Raw genomic sequence first — 23,151 nt, 5'->3', positions numbered from 1 at the left:
AGCAGGCAAAGCTTGATTGCTCTGAGTTCCAGGACATATATCAGTAAAGAGGACTCCTCTGTCGACCAGACTCCCTTGGCAAAGAGATTGTCCAGCACTCCACCCCACCCTGACAAGCTGGTATCTGTGGTGACCACCGTCCACTACAGCGGCGGAAAAGACTTGCTCTAGCTCAGGAAGGGTGATGGAAGCCACCATGAGAGCGTTGACCTCGTGAGTCGGCTCAAACATATCATTCTGACCCAAGGATTTCGGATCCTTGTTCCACTTGACAAGAATCTCCTTTTGCAGAGGCCTGGAATGAAATTAAGTAAATGGGACCGCCTCAAAGGTCAACACCATTAGCCCCAAGGCTCTCATGCAAGTCCGCAGAGATGAGAGATTTTCTATCAGCAACCTGATCTCTCCCTGCAACATCTGAAGTTTGTCTCCGGGAAGAAAGACCCTCGCCAGAGAGTAGTCTAAAGTCAGACCCAGGTAATTTAGTCACACCGGGGTCAGCGCAGATTTCCAGATATCCAAGGATCGCAAACCCTCTTTTGTGGAGCAAAGCCAACACCGGAGCCAAAACCTTGGTGAAGACTCTGGGAGCGGAGGCTAGACCAAAAGGTAATGCCACAAATTGAAAGTGCTCATCTGCCACTGCAAAACGGAGATACCTCTGATGTCCCCCATATATAGGGATGTGCAGATACTCATCTTTGATATCGATGGAGGCTAGAAAGTCACCTTGATTTAAAAATTCTACCGCCGACCGAATGGATTCCTTCCCAAACTTCTGCACCCGCACAAAGCGGTTCAGTGACTTGAGGTCCAAAGTTGGAAGCACCTTGCCTTCCTTTCTGGCCACCGGAAACCTCGAAATCGAACTGCTGAGGAACTGCCACAATCACTTCTTGTGCAAGGAGATCTTGCACTGCCTCCCTGAGATCCCTCAAGCGATCCGGAGACAGACAAAGATTTGAGGGGAAAAAATCTGTCTGCTGGGCGAGACCAAAATTCGATCTTGTACCCTGAAGGAATTGGTTTGTGAACCCATTTGTCCTGAATCAAATGTCCAGGGTTCCTGAAAGTAGCGCAGACGTTCCCCCCCCCCCCTACCCCCGAATCGGGTTAGGGCGCCCCTTCATGCCGAAGAGGTTTTGTCCGCCGAACCGGAAATGGCTAGTCTTGGGCTTACTCGACCAAGCCTTCTTTTTCCCTCCAGAGGCTCTGAACGGTTTACCTTTTTCTTGCGCCCCTGATGCACAATAAAAACGCCTATGAGCTGTGAAAGAGGGCCCCCACTTACTGCGGGTAACTTACCTTTTGAGGATTGGCGGAGAATAGTACTCTTACCCCCCCCCCCCCCCCCCCGTTTTTAAACCTTTGATCAACTCATCCAAGGAGTCTCCAAACAGACGTTCACCCAAAATGTGGAGATCTGTTAAGGTCCGCCGACTAGCGCTTCAGCCACACCATGCGGCGTATGGCAATCCCTACCCCTGACACTCTGGCAGCCAGAGGGGCCGCATGCTGTGTGGCATCACAGGAAAACCAAGACCTGGGCCATCTGGTCCGTGAGCTCAGTCAGTTGGGGAAACTATCTTAGTGGTCATTACCCCTAAGCACTTTAACCCATTCCGTTTACCGTTTGAGAAACCAGAAGAAACGCAAAGACAGGTTTTAGTATCGAGCCCGCCAAAAGATGCAGGTGGTGGGAAAGATTTGTTTAATCTGGAAATAGGGTCATCCACCCTAGGTGACACTGTCCAGCAGTTCGAGACCAAGTCAGCAAAGGGATAACAGTTTAAAGCGCTTTGGCAAATGCTTAATTCGCTGCCATTGCTCATTCACCATATCGTGAAAGTCCTTGGACTTCTGGGCTTTGCGTGAGCAAAAAACTACCCGCTTTCCTGACTATGTGGGCTCATCATCCAATTTCAGTGTTTTCCCTTACTGAACGAATCAGGGCTTCCACCATAGGGAGTGTCGTCCTCGCCATCCAAATGCAAGGACAGGGATCCCTCAGGGAGGGGGTTGTCCGAGGCGACCATATCAGGCTCTGAATCAGAGGACAGAAGGCAGTGGCCTTTTTTGGCTAGTGACATGTTTCATTACAAAATCCATCTTTGACGCCAGATTTTCCAATGCTGCAGAAAGAGACATGAGGGACTGATCCGGATGCACTGGCAGTCAAACTGAGGGGGTCTGGAGGAAAATTAACTGCTTGGGAATCCATTTTGCAAGTTGTATAAAAAAAAATTGTCCCACCCCTTTAAATCGCGGTCCGCACCGCTGTGTCGTGCTGTAACCGGAGTCACCCTTAAATAGTGGCAGGAACACAGTGTGCCCAAGGAATGCCCAAAAGAAGACCCCCTATACTTTACTACCTCACAGTGTAATCAGCAACTCTGCAGCATGGAGTTTGAGCATGGAACGTCTCACAGAAAGTGACATAGAATCACAAGAGGCCGAAGACTGTCTATGTAGCTCCAGGCTACAACAAAATGGTGCCAATGCAAAAGCATTGGAAGCTCAGGGAAAATGGCCACTGTACCTTACAGAGAACCAATGCCCACACTTAAGATGACAGCTGAAAACGCTGCAATGTGATCATGCCCAGAAGCTGTTTATCAGGGAATGGCGCGCCTGCATCGGAACGGACGAGCTGTGCAGGCGTATTGGCTCCTGGGAGTGATGTTCAGCTCCCAGGAGTCATCGCAGGAAGTGACGGTCGCGGGCCGTGGCCGCAGAGGGAGGAAATAGAAGGAAGGCAAGTATACTTTCTTCAAAAACAAGGTAAGTAAACAAAAAAAATCGGGACTATCCATTTATTTTTCAGGTTATGTCAGCAAACGGATGGCCCAAAGTCATTTTTGAGGCCGGAACTCTGCTTTAAATATAATACAATTTATGTTAAAATATATATTTTAAAATCTGTCATTTTTCAGTTAGTTTCATCCTGCATTTTTGGTTTTGGCACCATAATTTACATTCGGTATACCTCTTAACAAATGCACATTATAGAGGGATATGCTTTGTTCATATTTCACATCTGAGGTTTACAATAACATTAAGGAGCCTGCGTCCTGTATAAATAAGAAAATTATACTGTATATATATTTTTTTTACTGATCTATAAAATCCTTTTCTTTGAGTAGAGAATGTGACACAGACACCCCCTCTGTCCATGCCTTTCCCTTTTAATTGCTTGCTAAAAAAACCCATGGGTTTGCTGAGAGTGGGCTGCTTTATGATATTGTGTATGGCACCATAAAGTCCATGGTCACTGCCTAAAATAAGCTTGTGTCTTTGTACTGTACTCCAAGAAAAGGATTTTGCAGGCAAGTCAAAAATCCTTATTAACTTTACCTTTCTCGTCAATGCAGAGAGGAATATGGAAAACTATTTGACTTTGTAAATGCCAAGAAACTCAACATCAAAAACAGAGGCTTGAAAGAGGTAAGAGGTTTTCTTTGTTTTTCCCTTCACCCACTGCTTTGTTTTTAACTTTAGATTTATTTTTATTTTACAAATAGGGTCTTCTCATTCCTATTGTATTTTTCTTTTATTCTAGAAATCACAGGTCAGTTCTCCCTCTTATAAACCAGGTTATATATTTGAATTGTGCACTTGAACTAATAAGAATTGTTTCTGTGCATGTTTGACACTGCTTTTAAAGGGAGTTGGGAAAGCCTCTACACCCTGTCCAAAGGGTGTTTTTGGGTGTTAACCAAACCATGTACAAACATAACATAACCTGATAAGTGTGGTTGCATGGATCCTTAATTTTGGTGATTTTGCTGAATTAATTGTGATAGGGCAAACTAACCCAATTGTGTGCATGTATTACATTCTCTGTTGTGCTTTGCAGCAGCAGGTAAGACATGAATATTTTAATTTTAAAGCCTTAATGGGCTGGGTTAGATGTATACTTTAATTTAAAGGGTATTCTTGCACCGGTACTTAGGGAAACTTTTCCCATGTTAAAGCTGAAGTTTGGACAAAAACTGAGGCATTAGTTGGGTACCAGTAAGGTATATTTTTTAACGGTTGCCCCCAACTGGTGACTACTATTACTTTTATATGCAGTTTGTGATCGAGATATCACCCCTGAAGTTCTGGCTGTGAAACTGATAGTTGGGGGCTGGGCGCAGCAATTCCAGTGGGTCACTTACTGTGCAGCTCCTTTATTCAGAAGATGTCTTTTATTATTTTCTTAATACAAGCCATTCTGTGATTTTTGACAAGGAACATAATTCCTAGTACTGTGAAGCATGTACGGTAAGTGGTTTTATAGGTATGCTAGTTAGGACCTCATCATATTCTTTAAGTATATAAACCGTAAGAAAGCGAGGCCAGAACACATTGGCCCCATAAAAGACGATAAGGCAGTTTTGGCCACAGAGGACAGGGAAAAGGCGGTAGTGTTAAATAATTTCTTCTCTCCAGTCTTCACAAAAGAATTGGGGGGCTACACTAACCCAGCTTGTAAGGCCAAACTAAACAACACACCTCAGGAAATAACGCCATGGCTAACAGAAGATAGACTTAGAAATAAACTAGAGAAACTTAACACAAATAAATCACCGGGACCGGATGGCTTGCACCCGAGGGTTCTTAAAGAGCTCAGCCAGGTGATTGCCAGACCATTATTCTTGATCTTTAAGGATAGTTTTCAGACGGGTATGGTGCCAGCTGATTGGAAAAAAGCCAACGTGGTACCAATATTTAAAAAGGGGCCGAGATATATCCCGGGTAACTATAGGCCGGTCAGCCTAACATCAGTAGTCTGCAAGATTTTGGAAGGGATGTTAAGGGACCGCATACAAGACTTTAGTAATGAAAATGGTATAAGTAGTAATCAGCATGGATTCATGAAAAATCATCCTTGCCAAACCAATCTATTAACCTTCTATGATGAAGTGAGCTGCCACCTAGATAAAGGTAAGCCTGTGGATGTGGTGTACCTGGACTTCGCAAAGGCCTTTGACACTGTTCCCCACAAACGCTTACTGTTCAAACTAAGGAAGGTAGGTATGGACCATAAGGTGAGTACCTGGATAGATAACTGGCTCCAGGGGAGGTTGCAAAGGGTGGTGATTAATGGGGAGTTCTCAGATTGGGCGGGTGTGGAAATCCTGTTTAATTTATTCATAAATGATCTAGAGGAGGGGATATCGAGCAAAATCTCAGTATTTGCGGATGATACTAAACTAAGCATGCCAATATCTTCTATGCAGGATGTGGAAACCTTACAAGCGGACCTGAACAAAATAATGGGGTGGGCAACTACATGGCGGATGAGGTTTAATGTTGAAAAATGTAAAGTAAAGCACCTGGGTACCAGAAAGCAAGCTACTCACTGGGGGGGGGGGACCTCTGGGTGAGTCTAGGATGGAAAAGGACCTGGGGGTACTGGTAGACAACAGGCTTGACAGTGGCATGCAATGCCAAGCCGCTGCAAGCAAAGCCAACAGAATACTGGGATGTATAAAAAAGGGGATTCACTCCAGAAATAAAGAGATTATTCTTCCACTCTACAAGACTCTGGTCCGGCCGCATCTGGAGTATGCTGTCCAGTTCTGGGCACCGGTCCTCCGGAAGGATGTGCTGGAACTGGAGAAAGTCCAGAGAAGGGCAACAAAAATAATTAGGGGAATGGAGGACATCAGCTATGAGGAAAGACTACAAGCACTGAACTTATTCTCTCTGGAGAAGAGACGATTGAGGGGGGATATGATATCAATGTAAAAATATTGTACTGGCGACCCTAGCATATGGAAAAACCTATTCAGAGAAAGGAAATACAATAAGACACGTGGCCACTCTCTAAAACTAGAGGAAAGGCAGTTTAACCTTAAAATACGCAGGGGGTTCTTCACTGTAAGAGCAGTAAGATTGTGGAATTCTCTTCCGCAAACAGTCGTATCATCAGGGGGCATTGATAGTTTCAAAAACCTTTAGATGGGCACCTTAAGGACCACAACATACAGGGATATGCAATGTGCGGTTAACAGTAGACACACACACACACACACACACACACACATCATAGGTTGAACTGGGTGGACTGATGTCTTTTTTCAACCTCACTAACTATGTAACTATATTAGAATTCCAGCTTTAATATATTTTTACATTCGATATCTTAATTATACAGTACAGGACATGGGCTGAATATGCATAGACCCTTAGTTATAGGCTAGAAAGCTTTTTAGGGCATAAAAGTATTGGTCCCCCCACGCTATAAAAACACTCAAATGTAATAAAAAAAAATAAAAAAAAAAAGAGATGATTGCTGGCACTTAAAATATAAAACACCAAAATAAGTGAAATACCAACCTATGAAACAGCACATATAAGTGCATCACCAGGTAGCGCAATAAAATCACGAAATAATAATATAAATATATATATATATATATATATATATATATATATATATATATATATATATATACACGGTATCTTACAAAAGTGAGTACACCCCTCACATTGTTTGTAAATATTTTATTATCTTTTCATGTGATGACACTTTGCTCCAATGTAAAGTAGCGAGTGTACAGCTTGTATAATGGTGTAAATTTGCTGTCCCCTTAAAATTACTCAACACACAGCCATTAATGTCCAAACCGCTGGCAACAAAAGTGAGTACACCCCTAAGTGGAAATGTCCAAATTTGGCCCAAAGTGTCAATATTTTGTGTGGCCACCATTATTTTCCAGCACTGCCCTAACCCTCTTGGGCATGGAGTTCACCAGAGCTTCACAGGTTGCCACTGGAGTCCTCTCCCACTCCTCCATGATGACATAATGTTGCTGGTAGAGACCTTGCGCTCCACCTTCCATTTGATGATGACCCACAAACCCTCAATAGGGTTAGGTCTGGAGACATGCTTTTCCAGTCCATCACCTCTACCCTCCGCTTCTTTAGCAAGGCAGTGGTTGTCTTGGAGGTGTGTTTTGGGTCATTATCATGTTGGAATACTGCCCTGCGGCCCAGTCTCCAAAGGGAGGGGATCATGCTCTGCTTCAGTATGTCACAGTACATGTTGGCATTCATAGTTCCCTCAATGAATTGTAGCACTCATGCAGCCACAGACCATGACACTCCCACCTCCATGCTTAATTGTGTAGGTAAGACACATTTGTCTTTGTACTCCTCATCTGGTTGCCGCCACACACGCTTGATGCCATCTGAACCAAATAAGTTTGTCTTGGTCTCTTTTTCCCAAAGACAGAGCATTTGCACTCAACTTCTTTGGTGGACCATGGCGAGGCCTGTTCTGAGTGGAACCTGTCCTGTTAAACTGCTGTATGGTCTTGGGCCACTGTGCTGCAGCTCAGTTTTAGGGTCTTGGCAAACTTCTTCTAGCATAGGCCAGTGATGGCGAACCTTGGCACCCAGATGTTTTGGAACTACATTTCCCATGATGCTCATGCACTCTACAGTGTACACGAGCATCATGGGAAATATAGTGCCAAAACAGCTGGGGTGCCAAGGTTCACCATCACTGGCCTAGGCCATCTTTAGGTAGAGCAACAAATCTTTTTTCAGATCCTCTTTGCCATGAGGTGCCATGTTGAACTTCCAGTGACCAGTATGAAAGGGATAACACCAAATTTAACACACCTGCTCCCCATTCACACCTGAGACCTTGTAACACTAACAAGCCAAATTACACTGGGGAGGAAAATTGCTAATTGGGCTGTACACTCACTATTTTTACTTTGTAGCAAAGTGTCATTTCTTCAGTGTTGTCGCATGAAAAGATATAGTAAAATATTTCCATAAAGTGAGGAATATACTCACTTTTGTGAGATACTGTATATGAAAAAATGTCCTGGCTCGGCAGCCCAGCTTAACACTTTCCCGCCTCTGAGCTTTTAACCCATTCCAAGGCTCCCAGTTTTTTAGGACTATGCTGTGTTTTATCATGCAGTGCTCCTCCCGGGAATAACTGAAACCACCATTAAAAATACCAGGGTTAATTGAACAGACGGTGTGCTAGTATTTTTACTGGTGGTTGCACAGCATAGTCCTAAAAAACTGGGATCCTTGGACTTGGACTTTTGCGGAACCATGAGAATGGGGGGGGGGGGGGCGGTGGCAATATTTGGTGAGTTACCATCTCATGGGAGTGGGTTGGTGATGACACACAATGGTGGTGGCGTTTTGTGGTGACTTAAAGCGGTGTTCCAGCCTCAACTCCTCCCCCTCCAAAAATTAAGTCAGCAGCTACACAATACTGTAGCTGCTGACTTTTAATATTCGGACACTTACCTGTCCTGGAGTCCTGCGATGTCCGCACAGCAGCCGATGATTCCATCGGCTGTCGGGTACTGCCGTCGCCATTGGCGGTGAGGGAACCCGGCAGTGAAGCCTTGTGGCTTCACGGGCGGGTCCCTAATGCACATGCGTGAAGCGCGCTGCACATTTTGATTGGCTCGGCGGTGGGGGAAGGAGGAGGGGGCCAAACTTCCGAGGGACTGTGCCGTCTCCCGGAAGTGGGGAAGGGTACCTGTCAAAATGCTAAAAATTTGAAAATAATTGGATGGATCCAATATGTGTTCACCCGTGATAGATATTCCATTGCACCTTCCATATGAGATTTAGTATCTCATGGTTTTCTTAAATTTTTTTATATATATATATATATATATATATATATATATATATATATATATATATATATATATATATATATATATATATATATATATATATATATATATATATATATATATCTCAGGGCTGTGGAGTCGAGGAGTCGAAGGAAATTTTGGGTACCTGGAGTCGGCAAACAATACTCAAACGCCTACAAAATTTAGATTTTAATTTAAAAAAAAAAAAAGCAAGTTTAAATGTCCCAATTCACAAAAAGTTGTAATTAATGACTTAGTATAAGGAAACTTATAATTGAGGAGGCCAAATGTAAAAAGGAAGAACTAAAAGTTCTGAAAGGATGTTTTGTCTTACTTAAAATGGATGCATGCACACGTTAGTCAATTATTTTGCTATTAATGTTACATTTGTGGATGAAAATAACAAAACAGCACGGACCCTCGGATTAAAGGACACTCAGGCACATCACACCAGTGATTACCTTCAGAAGTTAGTGGAGGGTGTTCTAGAAGATTTTGAAATTACAAAGGAACAGATTGTGTGTTGTGACAGATAACGCTTCTAACATGTTGAGCACAAAGTTTAGAAACTGAGGAGAATGCTGACATTTTTTTAGACAACTTTGTTGAAGCACTGAAGCTTGCTACTATTCATCATATGCGATGTGCTGTTTATACACTGCAACTTGCCATAAGAAATGGATTAAAAGATCGCCATGCAGCTACACTAATTGGCAAATTACGCCAAGTAACTGTTCCAGCCAGGGCCCCGAAAACCGATGCAATTTTGAAAAGATGTGCAGGAAAATTATTTTGGATCAAACAACTCGCTGGGGATGCACTTATTTAATGGTGAAGCGTTTGCTTGAACTTAAAGACTTCATAGAAGAAATGGAAAATCTTGCATTAACTGAAATCCAGTGAACACAAACAAAAGAGCTGGGGAACCTTCTTTCTCACCCCATTACTGTCACCAAGAGGTTGCAATGTGACGATCTAACCCCGGGTAAATTCCTCTTGGAATGGAAGAGCCTGTTAACCCTCCATTTTTTTCAGGAGATATAATAGCTGAGGGCATTGCATTTTCAATAAGAGTCTTTTACTGGAAAATTAAATCTTGTTAGCGGCTATTTATGTCGACCCAATGAGCCGACTTTTGTTTAACATGAACACACTGCTACTGGGGAAAAAGGCCCTCTATGATGTAGCAGTTCGCATGAAGGGATTACGACCTGAAATTCCTCCACAGGATGAAGTTCTTTTAAGCAATAGTGGTAACTCAGGATCATCATCTTCAAACGAAGAATTCGACTTTGATTCCTTCTTAGACAAAATGGAAGTTGCTAAAGGAAAGCGACGTCGCATAAGCGTTACAGGACCAGTAAATGTCCAAATAAAAAAATTCCAACAGCAGTTTTATAAAACACTAAAAGAAGTTGAAAAGTATGATCGCTAATCAAAACTTACTGTTGAAGAAGCCATCCTTGTTTATCCAGAGATAGTTAGTGATGTGGCCAGAATAGTTACTGTAATGCCACCCACCCAAGTCAGTGTCGAAAGATTAATACATATTAATACAGGGGAGTCGGAAGTACAAAAAACTGAGTCGGAACATTTATCTACCGACTCCACAGCCCTGATATAGAGATAGATAGAGATATATATATATATATATATATATATATATATATATATATATATATATATATATATATATATATATAGAGGGAGATCAAGAAAACCATGCGATACTACATCTCGTATGGAAGGTGCAATGTGCAGGCTTGTGCAAAAATATGCTATGAAATGCAATCAAAAATATGATATGAAAATAGGCTTTAAAGAGAGTGCAACAATGTAAAGGGTCCTCAAAGGTATAAAAATTGTAGAAGGTAAATGTCCACATATAAGGTGAAATCCATAAATATGAAGACAATCTTCAGTGATCCAGTGAAGAAAAAGGAAAACATACCAATAGTGCTTCCAACACCAAACCGGAAAATTGCAGGAGCGCTTCCCAGAGATAATGGACTCTAATGCTGTTAACATAGTCGTACATGCATAGGATATTAAAGCCTTGCTGGGACACCCTTGGTATCCGATTCCTCCTGCAATCTTTAAGGTGTGGAGATGATGGACTCCAGTGTTAACATAGTCACATGAACATAGGGTGATAAAGACCTTGCTGAAAACGACCCTTAGTATCAGATTCCTCCTCAAGTCTTTAAAGTGCTCCAAAAAACAAAAATGTTCCACATAGTGTGATATCATCCAAAAAAATGACTATTTAAATAAAATCCCACTTTTGTGCAAGGAGTTTGCCATCTGGCTCCGCGGGTGAGATCCCTGGTGCCTCCCTGGGACCTCAATTTGTCGGCCACCTTTGGGAAAAGGGGGCTTTTAGCCCCCCTTTTCTTATGGGATGGCGGAAGGGGAGCAATTCGATTTTAATATGAATAGAGGCTGAAAATCCTTCAGGGATGGAGACACTGGGCATACCTACCCGTGTCTCACTTAAAGTCCCACATAGCCCACATTGTCTATGTAACCAGGGATAGAGGCACCTTGCCTACAGGCTGGTGCTTCATTTGAAGTCCCACCGTGTGATTTCCGTGCGTTTTTGGTGGATGCAGTCTAATTTGACCCCAGTTTTTTCATATACAGGGATGGAGACCATAGCATAACCTGCTTGTCTCATGTAAAGTCCCAAATATTTTATGAAATTAGGGATGGAGGCACTGTGCTATTCAGGCAAATTGCCTCATATAAAGTCCCATTCTGTGTTTTACACTGCATCCACCAAGGGGTTGGAGGTGTATGCTTCTCAGCTGGTCGTTTTCAGTTTGTACCATCTTAAGAACATTGCTATTAGAGCATTGAGATACTAGACCAGTCATGGATGGAGGTGGGTTGGGGAAAGTTTTTGCTGCTCCCTCCCACCTGCCTCCTATCCACCCATTAGCAGCCATGTGCTCCCAGAGTGGAGACACTCAAATTTAAAAGTGTTAGGACTGCAGATAAAACAGGGTGCCGTGTTGTCTCTGCAGCTTACACATGCGTTTGCAAATGTGTGTCAACGAAACCCCTGTTCTTTATATCGAGACAGGTCTACTTGGTTGGTGGCAGACTGGAGGGTGAGTACATCAGACTGTGGGGGCTGGCTGGCTTCCATGCACCTCCTCTTAATCCTTTTCAATTAGTTTATACCCTCTGGGACTGCCCCAGGGGCATAACCAAAAAGGTTTCCGCCTAGTCTTACTCCTGAAGAGAGACGGCATAAAGCCCAATGGTCTGAAGACTTCAAGCTGTGTTGGTCAGTGAACCTCAGAGAAAAGGATTTTACGGTAAGACAAAAATCCAGTTATATAGACATTATCAAAGGTCTTACAGGGTTTAGAAGTACCTTTCTCCCACAGACTACCAAGGTCAAGGACCCTCGTCGTAGATGGGGTCCCTCCCTTTCAGCACACAAAAAGTTTTTTTTTGTCCCTCAGTGTCAATTGATGAGGGATCAAAGCCCTTCAAGGCCCCCTCCTGATGGCTCCAAGCGACCCTTGTCTGGCAAACCGAAAAAACAGGTCTCTCCAGACCTGTGGATAAGACCCCTTCGGCCTGAAGGTGTGCCCTCACCCGTATCTGGGGTGGGGGACGTTTTTGCCGGTTCCCGGACTTGTGGCTATCCTGTATACAAGAAAAGTGGGTTCATGAGGTCATACGGTCGAGTTTCGATCCGTCCCTCCGGTAAGGTTCTTTCCTTCCAGTGTGCGACTGTCCCCGGATCGCTTACAGGCTCTCTTTGGGGCAGTACAGGACCTGTTCCAACAAGGAGTAATAGTTCCGGTTCCGTATTCGGAACGCTTTCAGGGCTTTTACTCAAACCTGTTTACGGTCCCCAGGAAGGAAGGCAAGGTGTGTCCAATTCTGGACGGACCTAAAAGCACTGAACCTCTTCATGCGACTTCAAAGATTCAAGATGGAGTCCGTTCGCACGGTGGTGGCTTCCCTAAATCAGGGGGATTTCCTGGCCTCCATAGACATCAAAGATGCCTACCTTCACGTCCCAATATGTGCAGGACATCAACGGTTTCTTCATTTTGCCGTGTGAGAGGATCACTATCAGTTTGTGGCTTTACCCTTTGGTCTATCCTCTGCTCCTCGGGTCTTCACAAAGGTCTTGGTTCCGGTCCTGGCGTTGTAAGGCCAGCGGGGATATCGGTCCTGGGTTACCTGGACGATCTGCTTCTCCATGCAGAGTCTCCCAATGGCGCTGGTGACAAACTTAGAGGTCACCATGAGAACTCTGGAGGAGTTCAGGTGGATTCTAAAACTTCAGAAGGCTTACCTGGTCCCTTCCATGAGACTGGATTATCTGGGCCTGACTTTGGACTCATCCTCAGCCAGGGTGTTTCTTCCTCCGGACAAACTTCATAAACTCCTGACTGCGATTCAGCTATTGCTGCCAAGCAAATAGTCATCCCTTCGGACTTGTTTGAGAGTTTTGGGACTGATGGTGTCGTTCTTCGAGGCGGTCCCTTTTGCTCAATTCCACACGAGAATCTTCCAGAAGGAAATCTTTCTCAAATGGAACAAGATCCAAATTTCCTGGACAACCAGATTATGCTGAGCCAGGTGACCAGGGGGTCCCTGATATGGTGGCTTCTGTCCCCAACGCTCAAACAAGGAAAATCCCCCCCCCCACTCTATATTGGACAGTTGTCCCCACGGATGCCAGTCTGTCCGGGTGGGAAGGTGTTCTCTGCAAGCTTTCTGCTCAAGGGGTCTGGTCCCTGGAAGAATCCAGGCTACCGATCAATGTTCTGGCGCTAAGAGCATTCAGGCTTTGCCTAGGCCACTGGACGGAGTACCTTTTTTTTAGGGCTGTCCAGTGCGCATTCAATCGGACAATGCCACGGCCTTGGCTTATATCAATCACCGAGGGGGCACCAGAAGTGTCCTTGCGACCTTGGAGGTGGCAGGCATCCTTCGGTGGGCGGAACGCTTTGTTCTAGCTCCCTCCACCATTCACATTCCAGGAGTGGAAAATTGACAGGCGGATTACCTCAGTCGGATGTTGTGTCTTTGTTGGCATTCCAGAAGTAGATCTGTTGGAGTCTCGGATCAACAGGAAAGGGCAGAGGTTTGTGGCCTGCTCTCTGAACCCTCTGGCAGACACCTCAGACGTGCTGGTGGCTCCATGGGGTCAGTATTAACTGATGTATGCTTTTCCCCCCTCTCAAGTTGCTGCCAAAACTGCTTTGCAGGATCGAGGCGGATGGGATTCCAGTCATACTTGTGGCTCCAGACTGGCCTTGCCGAGCTTGGTACGTCGACCTGGACAGGCTAGTCGCAGACATTCCTTGGAGACTTCCTCTCAGGCAGGATCTACTGTCTCAAGGGCCAATCTTCGATCCTGCTTTACAGTCACTGGCTTTGATGGCTTGGCTGTTGAAAGCCAGGTGCTGAAGGACAGGGGATTGTCTGCTGCAGTGATTCCCACTCTGCTTAAAGCGAGAAAAACGACTTCTAGAAAGCTCTATCATCGTAGGTGGAAGTCGTACTTTGCGTGGTTTGAGTCTCTTGGTTGAATCAAAAATTGGCCTAGAGTACTATTAAGGGTCAGGTTTCAGCATTGGCAATTTTCTTACAAAGGCCATTGGCCACCCATTCCCTGGTGCATAACTTTATCCAGGGGGTGCAACACTGGGCACCTCTGGTGCGATCATCGTTGCCACCTTGGGACCTTAATTGGTTCTCCAGAAACCTCCCTATGAAAATATTCGGGAGATTCCCCTGCTTACCTTATCCCAGAAGGTGGCCTTCAGGGTGGCTATTACTTCTGTGCGCAGGGTGTCGGAACTGGTGGCATTGTCCTGTCATTCTCCCTATCTGGTGGTTCACAGGGATAAAGTGGTGCTTCGTCTGGATCCCTCCCTATTTCCTAAGGTGGTTTCCACTTAAATGAGGACATTGTGCTACCCTCCTTGTGTCCTAAGCCTAAACATCCTAAGGAATTTGCACTGCATACTCTGGATGTGGTTCGGGCAATCAGGGTGTACTTAGCGACTACTGAGTCTTTTCAGAAGTCAGATTCGCTCTTTGTACTCACGGATGGACCAAAGAAAGGGCTGCCTGCATCTGCTATGACTATTTGCAGATGGATTAGATACAGTTGTGCAGGCTTATTTAATTAAGGGTTAGGTTCCACCTTTCCCTGTTAGGGCCTATTCTACTCTGGCTCTTAGTGCTTCCTGGGCCTTTCGCCATCAGGCATCTGTGGTTCAGGTTTGCAAGGCGGCTACCTGGTCGTCTCTTCATACCTTCACAAAGTTTTACAAGGTGGATGTGCTGGCATCTGCAGATAGCTCTTTTTTTCTGCTGTTCCCGCTCCCCATATTTTTAGGGCACTGCTTTGGGACGTCCCTACTGTTATGAAAAGCAGAGACTGCGTCAGTCAATGAATAGAGAAAATTGGATTTTTGTCTTACCCTAAAATCCTTTTCTCTGAAGTTCATTGACTTGACCCAGTACCCGCCCTTCCTGTTTTGAGTTGGGTTGGTATTGTTTTCTCTGACTCTGCTCTGTTACAAAACTGACATCCTATAGAGAGGGGGAGTATACCTCCTGGGGCTGCCCATATTTTTTTTTTTTCTGCCTAGTGTCCTCCTGTATGGGGCAGTATAATCCTACTGTTATGAAGAACAGAGACTGCGTCTGTCAATGAACTTCAGAGAAAAGGATTTTACGGTGAGACAAAAATCCAATTATTAAAGCTGGAATTATACTGTAAGGAAAAGTGACAGACTTTTTAAAGCATGCCTACAAATTCTAGTTACACAGGCACAAATTACGCATGGTTATAAGCATGATCAAATGGCCTCTGATTCCTCGCACTCCTTATCCCAGTGGTACTCGATGCATTACTGTGAGCTGGACAGATTTCGCAAATTACCCTGTCATGAGTTCTCCAGAGAAAATTTCTCTGCTCCCAACAGAGGTGGTGTTCTTTGGGATTAGAACATGCTTATTTTGTGCTAGGCTTTTAAAATAAGTAAACAGAGATACAGTCCACTTGCTCTTAATGGATCTTTAAATTTCCATTAACTTGGTTTAGCTAGGGATTTTGCCTGGAATCACCATGTGCTTTCACAAAGCAATAACTATTAGACTGCATAACACTGCATTTTACAACAGGAATTCCTCTAAACTTCGGAATATTCTTATGGGTATAGTGCTGTAATTATGGAGATGTTAGAGTGGTTAAGAATTTATACTTCATTTTGTGAGTCACATATACATTTTGTCTAATGTATTTGTGTCTTCCTGCAATTATAGTATGAGGCTTTATTCCCAAGGGGCTTGGTCAGGGCTGTGTGTAGTATCTGCTTTCCTGTTTGTTGATTTGTGTTATCTGGATTTTTGTAGAAATTACCTCTTGAATGAAAAAATAACATTCTTCTATGTTCAAGTACCAAAAATATGAAACTGATGGGGATTGCAAATGGTTAACACCCAAGCAAGAGATGTGTTCCACACAGTGATACCCATTTGTTCTTTTGCTACTGTAAATCAATAAGGTCTCATGCTGTTAGCTTTGCAGCTGATGTAATATAATAGTTGGCCGTGGTAACAAAAATGCAGTGTAGCAATGGCAGCGGGCCGTTTTTGAAAATATGAGCTGCATCTACAAACAGCTGTTCTGTCTTATGTTCTCTAGATCAGGGATTCCCAAACTTTTTTGGGCTGAGACCCACTTCTGAATACAGTTATTTTTTAGGACCCACTTGCAGCCATTTTCACGTCATAGTGCCCCTTTACACATCACAGTCTTATACTAGTGCGGTATGACTTAAATGGTTCCCGACCGCCCGTCAGTTTTTTTTTTTTTTTTGTAAATTACTTTTACTACTGCTTTAGGCCTGGTTCACATGTATGCGGGTTGGCGGCTCACATTTGCACAGGGATAGCAGCCCATTGATTTGAATGGGCTGCTATGCCCTCGTTTTCCTCAGAAAAAAGGTGCATGCAGCATTTAAAAAAATGCAGTGGCCTTGAAATCCATCCTGCTGCTTTTGCACCATGCGGCTTACCTGCAATTCCTGCACTGGCAAGCTTTGTGCTTTTTTATATACATGGGCCCAGCATTTAAAAACAGTTTGCGTGTGCAGGAACTGCAGGTAAGTCGCATGGTGCAAAACCAGGATGGATTTCACGGCCGCTGCATTTTTTTTAAATTCTGCATGCACCTTTTTGAGTCCAGAGTGTTGTATCTTGTGGCTACAAGCTGGAATATTGGTCTCTGCTTCCATCCCGATTCCTTTTGTCAAACCTGCCAACCTTCCCTCACAGATGGGCCTTCAAGGTATTCTAAAAGCTCCACTGTCAAAGGATTATATCTATTGTTTTTGATAAGGAATTCCAGTGTTTTTAGTTAAAGCAGTAGCAAATGCCATTTGGGTCCTTGTACCTACAGGTAAGCTTATAATAACGCTTACATTCTAGGTACAAGGAATAACCCCTAAACGTGCACGTTTAGGGAAATATTTGCTTTTTCTCTTTCATTCATTCACGGACACAGCTCCTGAATCTTCTTGACCATTGGGTTACACTGCCCACTACAGGAGTAGGACACTAGGCAGGAAAAAGCTTTATCATGCCTATGGGGCAGTCCCGGGGGGGGGGGGGGATATACTCCCACTTCCTGCTATAGGCATTCTGTTTTTTTTTCTGCGTAGTCGGGTGTCAGGACCTAGTTCCTTGCTGGGATCTCTGGTCCTAGCATTTTTTCTTTTTTAAACAGATTTTTTTTCTCTCTCTCTGGACTGGGCGACAGACAGGATATTCTAGATCTTTACAGTTTTCCCAGTCCAACCATGAGCGCTTGCAGACCTCAGCTCCACGCCAGTTCGGCCGCAACATAACCCCACTGGACGGGGGCTAGCCTGCAAGTTAAACGTCTCGTGAGGACTCATACGACCTGGTCCAGGCCTAAGTCGCAGCGTGCCTCCTTGCCCGCAGCACTCCTATTCCAATGTAGAGGTGGTCTGCCTAGAGCGGTGCCCACCCAGTTCCATGGTATGGTAAGTAGTGGTCCCCCCTTCCCTGGCGGCCTTATGGGGTGGACGTGGGCCCCTTCCTGGGACAGTCGGACCCCCGGGTTCCCCTCCTTCCCACATATTTTGGAATTTCTTGTGAACCATCTACCCACACCTAGCCCCCCCCCTCCATACCGGTCCAAGAACACCCGTGGGGTGTCAAGCTGGCGATGGGGGCCCCCTTTTACTAAAATTATTTCCTTGGTGGGTCCTGGGAGCCGCCATTTTGCCGTAGATGGCTGGCTGGTCATGTTTGTGTAGCCCGGCGGCCATTTTTTTGGTGGCCTCCCATTGACTAAAAATTGACATGAAAAAGCGCTGGTGGGTGCACTGATTGTATCAGTGCGGGAAACTTAAAAAATGGAGGATGTAGTTGTGGCTGCGTAGGAGGCCGCCGGTCACCTTCGGTACCCGAAAATCCTCAAAAGCGGCAAAGGTTTTTCCTTTTTCCCGCCTATTTTCATAAATTTTTCACAAATCAGTGGGGTTGCCCAAAAGGCAATGTGGTGGCTCCTAAATGTTTTGCTTGAAGGTACCCCTTTGAAGAGTCTCTATTAAAGGTGGCGGCCCCACCTGTGGTGGATTCTCAGGTTTCCAGGCTGAGGAAATCCACTCTAATTCGGTTGGAGGAGTCTCCGGCTTTTAAGTACCCTTTAGATAGGAAAGCGGAGACCTTGGTCTGGCACACGTTTACTATGGCCAGTTCGGTCCTTGTGTTCACCATTGCCTTGGTGTCCCAGACCTTGACAGCATGGGCTAAGCTTTTGCGTTGGGATCTGGAGGGGGTAAACAGCTTCCCCCTGCTTTTGCGAAGCTGGTTGACCAGTTGGCCCAGGGGTTACATTTAATCTGTGATGCCTTTCTAGATGCGGCTCCCTTAGTTTTTAGGCTGTCCGTGACAGCAGTGGTCCTTCGGCGCATGATTTGGCTAAAATGCTGGTCTGTGGACCAAACTTCCAAGAAGGCTTTATCGGATCTCCCCTTCGTGGGGGATCGTCTGTTTGGGTCTTCCTGGATGAAATCATTAGGGGTTGACAGGAGGGAATAGTACTCTCCTCCCAAAGGGCTTCCTGGGGCAAGGAGTCTCGTCGCATGCGTGGTCCTTTTTTTTTCTCTGCTTTTTTGTCCCTCAGGGTCTCAACAAAAAGCATCCAAATCAGTTAGGATTGTCTTCTGAGGTTCCAAGAGGCCCTGGCCTGGTAAGCCGAGAGCAGGTCCTTCTAGACCTGCAGACAAGCCCTCTTCTGCCTGAAGGGGCACCCTCACCCGTATCTGGGGTGGGGAGATGTCTTCGTTTTTTTTCTGGACCTGTTGACCTCTCTGATTAAAGACATGTGGGTCTACTAGTTATTTTGGTTTGGCTACAAGATCAAATTTCAGTCTTATCCTCCAGAGAGGTTTTTTCCTTCCAACCTGCATTTGTCCCCAGACCGCCTGCGTGGTCTCTTCGGGGCGGTACAAGATTTGCTACTACAAGGGGTGATTGTACCGGTTTCAAACTCAAAAACGTTTTTGGGGTTTTTATTCAAACCTGTTTACAGTTCCCAGGAAGGTAAAGTTTGTCGAATCCTGGACCTCAAAGCAAACTGCTTTGTGCAGGTACAGAAGTTCCGGATGGAGTTCATTCATACGGTAGTGGCATCCCTTCATCCAGGGGATCTTCTGGCCTCTATTGTTATCAAGGATGCTTACCTTCATATCCCGATTATATGTCGGACATCAGTGCTTCCTCCGCTTTGCCGAAGGCGAGGAAAGATATCAATTTGTGGCGTTACCCTTTGGTATCACCTCAGCTCCTCTAGTGTTCACAAAAGTGTTGGCCCCCGGTGTTGGCATTGTTGCGACAGTGGGGGATTGCGGTACTGGGGTACCTGGATGAACTTCTGATAGGAGTTTCCAACTGCTCCAAAGATCCTTTTTAAATGTATTGAAGCAGACCTACACTGCATCCAAACACCACAATCTAAAAACACTATTAAATGTTTAATATTTTAAAGCAAGCTCACCCATTTATACTTGTCTTCATTTATTCTTTTATTTTGCTGAGAAATTCCTTTTATAAACACCCCCTAGCATTTCTGGCCTTGGCCATCTCATGTAAGGGCAAATTATTTGTGTAGTGTTTACTTTAAGAGCATCAAATAAAGCATATGGTGTTAGACAAGGAAATTACATCCCAGGAGTTTCACCAGGGTACAAATCCAGTCCTTTTCTTTAGTTTGGTCTGGTTCAACGCCTGGGGAGTTGATATTTACCATATTTAACTCTGTAGATTGGTGTTAGATTTCATTCGTTGTAAACAAGATTTGAACATGGCCTGTCCAAACTGGTAATGATCTAGAAACTGGGCTTGTGTCCCTCTTTATTAGTGGGGACAGGTTTGCATTGCCTCTCAATTCAAATTATTCAGAAAGGATCTGCTCCTTGCCCAATTTTTATTTTTCAAACTATTCAGAGTAAACGTGCATTCGGCCCAAGCAGATATCAATTGTTTTTATTTATTATACTATGTGAATGGAAAAATGTAACAAACCTATAGTGGGGTTCTATCAAATTTAAAAAGGTTGAAACATTTTAAAATGCCCACCTAATTACTTATGCCTTTCTTATAGGCCTAAAAGCTCAATTTTATCCTAATAGTTTGCGGGGTTGAAAAAAGACACCATTCCATCCAGTTCAACCTATGATGTGTGTGCGTGTTTGCTGTTAACCGTACATTGTATATCCCTGAATGTTGTGGTCTTTAAGGTGCCCATCTAATAGTTTTTTGAAACTATCGATGCTCTCTGCTGATACGACTGCTTTTAGAAGAGAATTCCACATCCTTACTGCTCTGACAGTGAAGAACCCCTTACGTATTTTAATGTTAAACAGTTTTTCCTCAAGCTTTAGTGAGTGGCCACGTGTCTTATTGTATTCCCTTTCTCTGAAAAGTTTGTTCCTTATGCTAGGGTCGCCAGTACAGTATTTGTACATTGATATCATATCCCCCCTCAATCGTCTCTTCTCCAGAGAGAATAAGTTCAGTGCTTGTAGTCTTTCCTCATAGCCGATGCCCTCCATTCGATGGTTTGGTGGTGAATTGGCGCAAGAAGAGGTCTCAAAAAAAAAAAAAAAAATGCCCTCCATTCCCCTAATTATTTTTTGTTGCCCTTCTCTGGACTCTCGCCAGTTCCAGCACATCCTTCCTGAGGACTGGTGCCCAGAACTGGACAGCATACTCCAGATGTGGTCGGACCAGAGTCTTGTAGAGAGGGAGAATAATCTCTATTTCTGGAGTGAATCCCCTTTTTTATACATGCCAGTATTCTGTTGGCTTTGCTTGCAGCGGCTTGGCATTGCATGCCACTGCCAAGCCTGTTGTCCACCAGTACCCCCAGATCCTTTTCCATCCTAGACTCACCCTGAGGTTTCCCCCCTAGTGAGTAGCTTGCTTTTGTGTTTCTGACGCCCAAGTGCATTACTTTACATTTTTCAACATTAAACCTCATCTGCCATGTAGTTCCCCTCCTCATTATTTTGTTAAGATCCGCTTGTAAGGTTTCCACATCCTGCATAGACGATATTGGCATGCTTTGTTTAATATCATCCGCAAATACTGAGATTGTACTCAATACCCCCTCCTCTAGATCATTTATGAATAAATTAAACAGGATTGGCCCCAGGACAGAACCTTGGGCGGCCCAACTTTCCACACCCGCCCAATCCCAGTACTCCCCATTAATCACCACCCTCTGTACTCTCCCCTGGAGCCAGTTCTCTATCCTATGGTCCATACCTACCTTCCTTAGTTTGTACAGTAAGCGTTTGTGGGGAAAGGTGTCAAAGGCCTTTTCAAAGTCCAGATACACCACATCCACAGGCTTACCTTTATCTAGGTGGCAGCTCACTTCATCGTAGAAGGTTAATGGATTGCTTTGGCAAGAATGATTTTTCATGAATCTATGCTGATTACTACTAATACCATTTTCATTACTAAAGTCTTGTATGTGGTCCCTTATCCCCTCAAATCTTGCAGACTACGGATGTTAGGCTGACTGGCCTATAGTTACCTGGGATGTATCTCAGCCCTTTTTTAAATATTGGTACCACGTTGGCTTTTTTCCAATCAGCTGGCACCATACCCGTCTGTAGACTATCCTTAAAGATCAAGAATAATGGTCTGGCAATCACCTGGCTGAGCTCTTTAAGAACCCTTGGGTGCAAGCCATCCGGTCCCAGTGATTTATGTTAAGTTTCTCTAGTTTAGTTCGAAATCTATCCTCTGTTAGCCATGGTGGTACTTCCTGAGGTGTATTATTTACTTTAGCCCTACAAGCTGGGTTAGTGTAGCCCCCCGATTCTTTTGTGAAGACTGAAGAGAAGAAATGTAATTCTTTCGCCTTCTCTCTGTCCTTTGTGGCCATATTTCCTTTGTCGTCTTTTATGGGGCCAATGTGTTCTGGCCTCGCTTTCTTACTGTTAATATACTTAAAGAATTTCTTGGGGTTCTTTTTACTCTCTTCCGCTATGTCTCTCGTGTTCTATTTTAGCCACCTTGATTTCGTCTTTACATTTCTTATTACACACTTTGTAATGCTTGAATGCTGCCAATGACCCCTCAATCTTGTATTTTTTGAAGGCCTTTTCTTTAGTATTAATATGCATTTTTATGTTGGAGTTTAGCCACCCAGGGTTTAGTTTTGCTCCTTTTAAATTGATTTCCCTTTTGGAATGCACTGGCCAATCACTTTGTTTAGTATGCTCTTGAAGCACTCCCATTTTTCCTCCGTGTTCTTTGTTCCCAGGGTTCTTTCCCATTTCATATTTTCTAGCAGAGAGTGCAGTTTTGGGAAATTGGCTCTTTTGAAATTCAGTAAATTCCTCATGTACCTTCAGTAGCACTTGCTAATTGTTGTATAACCTTACAGTCACAATGGATTTCTGACTTGTTTGGTAAGCATATATTTAATTGCACTGCTTTAACAAAGATGTTAGATTTGGCAACTGTTACCAAACACATTTAGGTTCAGTGTAGGAGCCTCTATTAGTAGATGTGCTGTTATTGAACTACATGATACTTAATATTCCATACTGCTTTGTTGACTAACTCTCTTTCCCTCAGGGCATGAAGCAAGCGTATGACGACTATGCAGACTCAGATGACGACCAGCATCATGATGCCTACCTGGAGAGGATGAAGGAAGAAGGCAAAATTCGAGAGAATGCTGACTCAGATGACTCTGGAGATGAATCTGGTTGGGAAACATGTTCATGCTTTAAAATTGTTTGGTGCAGGCATATTAATATTTTAGTTCAGGAAAAGTCTATTCACTCCAAAGTCAAATGCAAACCTTTAGAAGTACTTTTAAGCTTTGTTGGTAATGTACTGATGTACCCCCCCAGGCAGAACACACTGGTCAGCTGATTGGATGCTGGTTTCCAGTGCCCATTCACCAGAAGCAGGTCGT

At 44.2% G+C, this 23,151-nt stretch overlaps 1 protein-coding gene across 1 annotated transcript in view; it reads left to right on the top strand.

Annotated features, from left to right (window-relative positions):
- Window positions 1-23,151, top strand: part of SSRP1 (structure specific recognition protein 1) — a 135,194-nt gene that overhangs the window by 84,665 nt on the left and 27,378 nt on the right. Inside the window, exons 9-10 of the mRNA XM_082269205.1 lie at window positions 3,372-3,444; window positions 22,806-22,938. Of these exons, the coding sequence (XP_082125331.1) occupies window positions 3,372-3,444; window positions 22,806-22,938 (206 nt within the window). The remainder of the gene's footprint in view (window positions 1-3,371; window positions 3,445-22,805; window positions 22,939-23,151) is intronic.

The sequence above is a fragment of the Pelophylax lessonae genome (assembly GCF_965119305.1).
Source record: "Pelophylax lessonae genome assembly, chromosome: 9".
Taxonomy (NCBI): domain Eukaryota; kingdom Metazoa; phylum Chordata; class Amphibia; order Anura; family Ranidae; genus Pelophylax; species Pelophylax lessonae.
This window is presented reverse-complemented; position numbering and strand designations above follow the sequence as displayed.